We start from the raw sequence: 8,901 nt of genomic DNA on the forward strand, positions 1-8,901 counted from the left end.
TTTTCTGTCCTGCCACTATAGCAGTGTTAACCTCTTTCCCCTAGCATTTTTATTTCGTATTTCAAAAGAAGCCAATCTACTCACAAGTCTTATCTTCCGAGTGAGAGAGGAGATTGTAAAGTGTGTTGATCTTATTGATGTCAAGTCCTTCTATATAAGAATAAAAGATCAATGCTTTCCTGTCTCTGATTATCTTTCTGTGAGGATGTACTCCACGAGAAAGGAGACAGGCTGCACTACAGAGGTGAAAAGCTGGAGAAGGCATGAGGGGAAAGCATGAAGAAGGAAGCATGAAACTGAAAGTAAAATTTGAAGAGCTATGAAGTGGATAAGGAGTCCGGAGTTGTGGAAGGCCATGTAGCTTTCTAACTTTTAAACATGCAGGTTTAATCTTGCAAAGTGTGGCACAAGGCAGTCACAGGTTTCATGAAAGTACTAGTATATTTTTCAGGGCAACATGCTGAAATGTGTTAAGCTCCCTCCATTCCCACTGAGAGGAATGCAGAGATCTAGGTACATTTCAAACTTATTTCTCAAAAAATAGGGAGACATAATTGAAAAGCACTTACAGAAAAGTTCAAACCAAGGGAATTGCTCCATTGTCTAAACATTTCCAAGTAATTCAAATAATTCAGCCCAGAGCATTATCCGTTCTGCTGAGTTTTAGGTCAGTCTCTTATATTCAGATTTAAGAAGGGAGCAAAGAAAACTCCTTGCATGAACATGTTTGTCCTTGGAAGATTATCACAATAGACTCCAAGGCCCTGATTAGGCATATCTAAGTCCTCATGTTGTACACATGACTGCATATGGAAAATCTCAACAGCATGATCAAGATTTTACAAAACATGGGAGATCCTGACCTGAAATTAATTGGAGTTTTGACGTTGACCCCAGCAGGACCTGAGATTCAAAGCTTGTTGTCTACCCTGAATTGCAGAGGAGCTAAAAACCTAACAGTCTGCTTGAACTTTGAATGCTCAGCACTTTCAATATTGGCCCATTTGTTTACGTCATTAAGGAATGACCTCTGAAAATCATCAACTAAAATTTTCAGCTGCAAATTTGTCTGATTTGCTGACAACATTTGCTTATACATTTCTTTGATCTGTACTTTCAGTGTAAAATGGACAATCAACTCTGTGTATCTCAGGATGTAGTTGGTGAGAGGGGATCCTTAAGTCTGGATTTCTAATTTAATTAGCTTCTCAGATTTATTTCCTAATAAAGCAAATTTTAATTTCCATGACTTCACTGTGGATCCAGGAGATCTTTCAAAGTGTTATCTATGTAAGAAGAGAATAACCTCCTTTCTCTGCACTCTTGTGGGGATGCAGCCCCCAATGGGTTGTCTACAAGTCTACTCTTTCTTGGCTGAAAAGGCAAAGGTCAGGGAGTAGAGTTATATGTGAGTCAGAGATCACTAAGGAAACAGGGGTTCATACTAAGTTTAAAATAAATGTTTATATTCTACTCCACTTAATAAAATTCTCCATTCTCAGAAATTGAAGTGTCGCATCTTTTCTATTCTTTATTATCCAGAATTACTCTTCCTTTTGATCTGTCTAGCTTAAGCTAGAATTACCCTTTTCACAGCCTGTAAAGCTGACTGTATAAACCCCAACAGCTGTGGTTTGAAACACCCATATATGAAACTACAGTGTGAATGTTTAGAGATTGTTTCTGCATATAAATATTACAGCCACAATGCTTCTCATAGGTGTGCCCGGTAGTAACTGCCCAATCAACATCTGCCCCCATAGAAGCACACACCTCTCTACAGAAGGAAATACACATTGCATCTCAGATACCTTCTTTACTGCATGGCAAATACTGATCAGAGCTGACTTCTATCTGCTTTGCCAATATAACACAAAGAGGCAAAAAGTCATGTGTGACAATAGTACTCAGGATTATTTACAGCAGCTTAACTGAGTATGTCTGTCAGCTCAGATGTTCAGGTATTTCCTCAAACTTTGTATTTCATGGCTTTTAAACATATGTGATATGCTTTTTCTTTACAAAATAAATTTCCTCCTCCTCAATTACTGATTTATTTTCTGCAGTGCTCTTATCATTTGTAGTCTTGCCTAAGAATAACTAGGAACAGATGATAAGAAATACTGCTTTTGTTCCCAAAGCAGGCATTCTAGAAAAGCCATAATCTAAACGGGTAAATATACAGATGCCCCTAAAAATAATGACCATCAATTTGTATTAATTTCTGGTCTCAGTCCACCAAACTGTCTCTAAAGAACAAAGAACAGCTCAGGAAATCAATGTAAAAAGCTGGTTGAGTACCAAATGAAAGTCAACAGCTAAAACCAAGTTGCTGCAGGGACAACATAAAAAAATCAGACCACCTCCAGCAGCCACGGTAAAAAATAATTTAGCAGTGAGAATGGCTCCTGTTATTAAATAAGTGATAACTGAGTTCTGAATGATCCAGTCATGCAAATGACGCATAGACCCAAAAGTGTGCGGATTGGCAGGGTCTTTTATAATGTCTTTGGAGAAAATGATAATAACTTGTGGATATGTTTCACAATACTAAATGATATACACTGCCAAAACCATTTTCATGTTTATTTCTGATATCTTTTACTCTCTCCTATTTCCCCATACTACCTATAAATCCTCTCAATCACACAAAGACTGGAGGAATGTAAGCTATATGTGATAAAAAAACAGGTATATTATATATAGCGTAGCTGATCCATGGAGTAGTTTTGCCCAGTTCCTTTTCTGACTTAACTTCAGTTCCTCTTCAGTATTTCTTAATCTATACCCACTATAATCTAAAGCCAAGACTTCCTTGTGGTTTGATCTCTGTCCTTTATCTCAGGCATTAGAGGGAAGCTAGAGTCATAATTCTAATATAAATTTACAAGGCTAAAGAGACAACTGGTAGCTGTTTCTTTTTTGTTTTTTTTTTTTCTTTTTGTTTCTTTTGTTTTTCTTTTTTGTTTCTTTTTCTGTTCTTTTTATAGAGACTACCTATTGCAGATCAGCTGAATCTTCAAAGGGAAATCTTGTAAACTAACTCACTGGTGGGTAGAAGGCAGCTTCAGGCTTATGTTTAAGAAATAAGTTGATGCTGATTAACAGTGCAAGCTACCTTAGTCCAGATTATTCTTTTGCATGCTTTGAGTTAAATTCCATCACGCACTGTAGCACATCCTCCCATTTTGGAGAACAAGATGTTGTAATATGCCAAAGTTAGTCAGTGTCCAGGTTAGCCTTATACAGATGGGACTGAGCTGTGTAGGAATTAAATTCCTGACCATAACATATTGCTGCAAAAGTTGATGGCAAGACCTGAATCCAGAAACATGTCTATGTCCGGTTTACAGGTGAAGGTTAAACCTGATTTTAACTCCTATAGTATAATTGTATTATCACTGAAATTCCCAACACATTAGGAATTATGAGGTAGAAACTAAGACTTCCATAATTAAGCTAAAGGACAAGATGAGACTGCATTTAGACTAAAGATAGTATCATGTTTTGGCTAAACATGTAACCATAACTGATACGAATATCAGAGTTAGGAGAATCTATTCTAATACTATGATGATAAGAGTCATAATCAGGAGGAGTGCTGGCATGAGAAGGGGTTTGTAAGGCCTTTCTTATAAAACCTGTGAGATGATCAGTGTAGTGCCTTTGTAACATTATTGCCATGGGTAGAGCACACAGTTACTGGTCACAAATACTTCTACAGTAGTAACCTCAGATGTATGAGATATTTCACTCCTGCAGAGAGGGTCATTACATGACATTCTGCTCATCAAAGGTACATTGTAAATCAAAACAATAAGCCATGTGCCATCTCTTAACATTAAAATATCCACAGGGAGCCAACATTTACATTTGATTTAACTGTGCCAGATAAACCCTCCCATTTTAGCCACTAATGTTCTCAGTTAATTAAAGCTCCATGCTGGTGACCATGCCTTTGCTATCTAGAACAAGCAAGAAAGCTAAAGTCCTGAAGTTTCAACATTGCCATAGCACTTGAGCAAGCCTTTCAGCTTATTATTTTTGGTTACGTACCCAGTAGAGGACATCTGTCCAGCCCTCCATTGTGATGCACTGAAACACCGTCAGCATGGCAAAAGCAAAATTGTCAAAGTTCGTAATGCCATGCTTAGGTCCCTCCCAGCCTGCCTTGCACTCTGTACCGTTCTGACACTGCCGCCCATGTGCAGACTGAGGGGCACAGGGAGACGGATCATCTTCTGCAGGTGTATCTGAAATGAGAGAAGGGAGAAAATGGAGATGAAGAGAACTAATTGCTATTTGACATACTGATAAGCAAGTGATGGATATCTGATTTTAACAAACACATTTTGTAGTGATTTTGACAGATTTCTTTAGGAACATAGAAGAAAATATTCATTTTAATGGGCAGAGGGAAGTTTTGTTGTGCTTCACTTTCTTTTTGTAAAAATAATGGCCAAGCTGTCAAATTTCACAGCCAAAACTGAAATGCCTTTCAACATGAGCAGGAACATTAGATCAAGTCTATTACATTTCTTTAGCCTCATGTTATGACCAGTGTTTTCACACCGCAGTCACCTGGCATCTGGGTTAATCTTGCAAGGGAACTGCAGCACTGACTGGCACTCTGTTGAAGGAGGAAGAACCCCTGCAGCAGGTAGGCATCAGCGCTCTGAAGACAGGTTGATATGGTGCTGGGCCACTGCTCTCTGGAGCTCTATTCTTTTGCAGTTTAGAAGCTGTGTGGCATTTTATCAATAGTCCAGTGACACTCAGAAGCTCTATAAAACTAGTGCTTGATTATCCACCCCTTATTCTGCACCTTCTGTGTTTCCAAAGGTCTGAGAACCCATACAACAAGCCTGCCTAAATGGTTTGGTATATGAAAACTGCCACAGAAAACATTTTTATAAGCAGAAAACATCCTGCAATAAGATCTTTTAAAATATATGGATTATAAATGTAGCTTAGTGCTACCTTTATAACAGATGCAGATGGGAGGGGGTGGGGGGTGGTATTTGGGGAGAGCAGGTAATTATGTTTGTTTCTCATTTTATATGGCAAAAAATATAAGTTTCCTAAAGTTATGATCACATTCTGATCATAAAAAGCATGCCAGAAACAATAAGCAATATTAGAATTAGATACTGTAATGGAAGTAGTTCCAGACAGTATGGAGAAAGACATGTACATTTTAAAGATATAAACCAGACTGACAATTCATTATTATTATAGCATAAATTAGAAAAAAAAAAGAAATCTGCCAATCGTATAAAAGCAGAAAACATAGAACTTCTGAAGCAATATTCTGCTGTACAATATTTTCTTGGTTGAGTCCTAGACATTGGCATCCCCTACCACATGGGAAATCATTGCTGTTCAAGCTCAATAAATCAAATGAAAAAGAGCAGATGGTTAGATGAGTGACAATACAATTGGATTATTTTGAAATTTGAATATTTATTTCTGTAAATAATTTGAAAGTTTTTTGCTGCTGGACTTGGTGCAAGAAGTTTCTTCCCATTAATATAATTTTGCTTTCTTATGAGCTGCGCTTCTAACCACAGTCACAGACTGTGATTAAACAAAAGGGTACTGGGCCTCAATTAGATGTTCCTTTACAATGATACTGGTTTAAAAAGAAGCTGTATTTGTGTACAAGATTAATAATAAAATACAAGAGTTGTTCATTTCCGTGATGCTACCTCATTTGTAGCTCAGTCTGCTAGTGGTGAAACAATCACTACTTTAATGCTGCTTGAGCCTCTGGGAGATTTGTTAAAGAACTCAGGCTGGCTTGTTGTGACAAAGAACCACATTAAAAATGCCACTACTGTTCCATCAGGAATCGACAGTTTTGCATGTAACCTTTACAAGCAGGCCAATAACGGAGTGCTCAAGACGAGCACGATAAACTTTCACCATTAGAGACAGTCTCTCTACATCAAAGGTGATTTGTATTCAAGAGTAAGAACAGAGGAATCACCACTGTGAAAACCCAAACGGGTAAACCGCAGGGAGCAACAGCCACCTGTTATCTGTGCCAGCACAAATGCTCCGTTACATATGGGGAAAGCCTCCCTTAGGAAGCCTTTGTGTGTATGATACAGAGTCCCCCTTACCTATCAGGCCTCCTTGCACATGGTAACAGGTCTTATGCATCTTCCCCATGAATAACTCTAGTCCAATGATGGCATAGATAATAATGACAAACAGCACCAGCAGGGCAATATGCAACAAAGGGACCATGGCCTTGATAATAGAATTTAAAACCACCTGGAGACCTGCAAAGAGAACGAAAAGAAGCACTTACCAGTAAGAGCACAAAAATTAGAGAGGCTATAAATTGCACAATAATATATCATTTTTATTTCATTCCCCCTCACCTGGACTCATTATTTTGATGATATAATAATGAACATTTACAGATCACCTCCCTCCAGAAGATCCCAAACATTTCACAAGTGTACTATCGCAGCCTAGATCACAGACTAAAGTCCCAATCATGAGCTGCTGAGCAGCTGTACCCTCAGATACAGCTGAATACAGAGATTCATGGGTCTCTGTCTCCTTCTCCTTGTTAGTAAAACCAGAAACATAATGCTAGTCTAATAAGCCTTCAGAAAGGAATTGCATTTTCAAAGTTCTTAAAGATATTATCACTGGTGGCAGTGATGTCAACCATTGCCAATGGCAAGTTATTACTGTTGTAAATATTGTGAGACCTCTAGAACCCTATAGCCTACAAATAGCCAGATCGGAACAATTATGAGCTCATGGTTTTGCAATAACTGAGCCAGAAGCCATTAGTGTCTCTTGCAAATGCTGTCATCTCCTCAGAGAAGTTGATATTAGCTGTGATTTTTGAAAAATGTGATTCATGAGTTGTAAATGTCTGTTATACATCTGCCAAGGGAGTTTGTGATAACTATTAACTTTCAAAATCTATCATCTTAGATCTCAGATTTTCATTTTCAATACTTTTTTTTTTAACTAATTTAAATACTTTCTAATAAGGATGACACATCTCTTGACAAGCACTTTCACTCGTAGGCAATCCACTTGTCAATTCACAGCTAAGGCTGGGACTTTGCATTTGGTCCCCTGCAGAAGCAAACAAAGGTGGCATTAGCTGCCAGACCAGCAAGACCATTCACTGCCTGCTAGTAATCCAAAGCTGGCTACTAGCATCCCTCTAGGCAAACATTTTTTCAGGTGTCTGCTGTCAGTTCAGGTATTTGTTAATGGTTCATGTTACTACCCAAAGAGAGTGATGTTCATCATGAAACGTTCTGGCTCTCGCAAAGAGATCCTTACATGAAGTACCATACTGACAGGATCAAAACTCATCCAATACAAGAGCAGGCCATTCTGCTCGTTCAGTTATCTCCAGTTACTTACTATGGATACTATAGATACTTACTATGGATAACAATGTCTCTGGGGGTAAATATTGCTATGATTACCTGAGGCGGTCAATCTCTTGCCCTAGATGCTCACCTCAGTCAGTCTACTAATTCTAGATATATACAAAAAATGAACTGCCGTCCACATTAACTTCACTGCAATACTTTACAGCAGTTGAGAATATAATGTTCACCAGAAAATTGAAAAAACATCCCACTTTCTCTCAAACAATGTACAACAATAGGAGAAAGATAAAAACCCTACAGATGGCTATGAACCTGAAAAAACCCACAAACTTTACATATTGAAATATTTGTAGCTTCAAATAAATCTACACGAAAGCAAATAAAGGCCTCAATTTTTAGTGATTTTAGGAGCCTTGTTGATCCAAAATATAGCCAAGATTATAAGGTTAAGAGTTTTAATACCAAGCCTTATTCATTTTACCCCTCATTATTATTATTAATTGATTTAATATTCATCAACCAGTGCTCTTGAGAAGGTACTGAGAACAGACACACTGATGAATGAAAAGCTCTCTCTTTCTGAATGTAGCTCCATTATAACCCACGCCATGAAAGTGCTTCAGCGTACTGCAGATGTTCAGAGAAGATACTGTCTGCTGAAACCAATGCCCTTTCTGTTAACAAAGCAGTGCTTGTGAAATCAAAGGCTTGCACCATGAACAGGAGATGACGAGGTGTGTTTAGACAGTCAAGGGGAACACGCATCACCAGAAGATTTACAAGAGCTTCAGCTAGCTTAATTAGAGAAAGGCTTCTTGAGGATAATAAACCAGCTCTGAAGAAGAGTTCAACTACTGAATACTGTTAGCATGAATTGTTATGTGTGCTGTGCAGTACCCCATTAGGGCAGTCTGCTTTTAAATCCAAATGATTCCACTAATTAGCAAGCTTACATACATTACCAGTAAAGCATTCAGAGAGTTTTTAAATGTTTAAGACCACTAACTATGCAGCAACTTTAGAAACGTCCTCTCAGAAGATGTAATGAATGCTGCTTGTAGAAGGGCAAAAGATATGTGCACTTCACCGTGCTCCCATGTTGCTGTCAAGCTTATTGCTGCAATATAGCTGCTGTCAGTAAGTTGCTGCCAGTAAGTATTATCAGGCAGCTACTTGCAACATGAATAGCTGTTGTAGTGAATGGCATGAGGTACCAGATCTGAACAATCAGAAAAGTTATTGTAGTAGCAAGGGGAGAGAACAGGAAGAGCAGATAAAGAAGGATTAAATGACTGGGGGAGAGCCGTGAGTATGTTGAACAGAGACACTTGCTTAAATAAAAAACCCAAGTGCTTCAAAACACATCAAATCTGTGTTCTGAAATCTGAGAAGTGCAGATTGGTGTCTGAGGATGATCAGATTAATTTCTGATTAGGGTAAATCAAGGCGAGTCATCTCCTTACATGCAGCCACAAAGTTTTTTCTAACGATGATGAGAACTTCTACATACTCGTATGTGCTCTTT

The 8,901-nt window shown here is 38.2% G+C and overlaps 1 protein-coding gene across 1 annotated transcript in view; it reads right to left on the reverse strand.

Annotated features, from left to right (window-relative positions):
* LOC104489272 (voltage-dependent L-type calcium channel subunit alpha-1C-like) overlaps positions 1-8,901 on the reverse strand; it is a gene marked incomplete at both ends in the record, with an annotated part of 95,464 nt that overhangs the window by 69,348 nt on the left and 17,215 nt on the right. The window contains 2 exons of the mRNA XM_010131416.1: positions 4,057-4,253; positions 6,126-6,287. Of these exons, the coding sequence (XP_010129718.1) occupies positions 4,057-4,253; positions 6,126-6,287 (359 nt within the window). The remainder of the gene's footprint in view (positions 1-4,056; positions 4,254-6,125; positions 6,288-8,901) is intronic.

Source organism: Buceros rhinoceros, unplaced genomic scaffold (assembly GCF_000710305.1).
Source record: "Buceros rhinoceros silvestris isolate BGI_N320 unplaced genomic scaffold, ASM71030v1 scaffold2872, whole genome shotgun sequence".
Lineage (NCBI taxonomy): Eukaryota > Metazoa > Chordata > Aves > Bucerotiformes > Bucerotidae > Buceros > Buceros rhinoceros.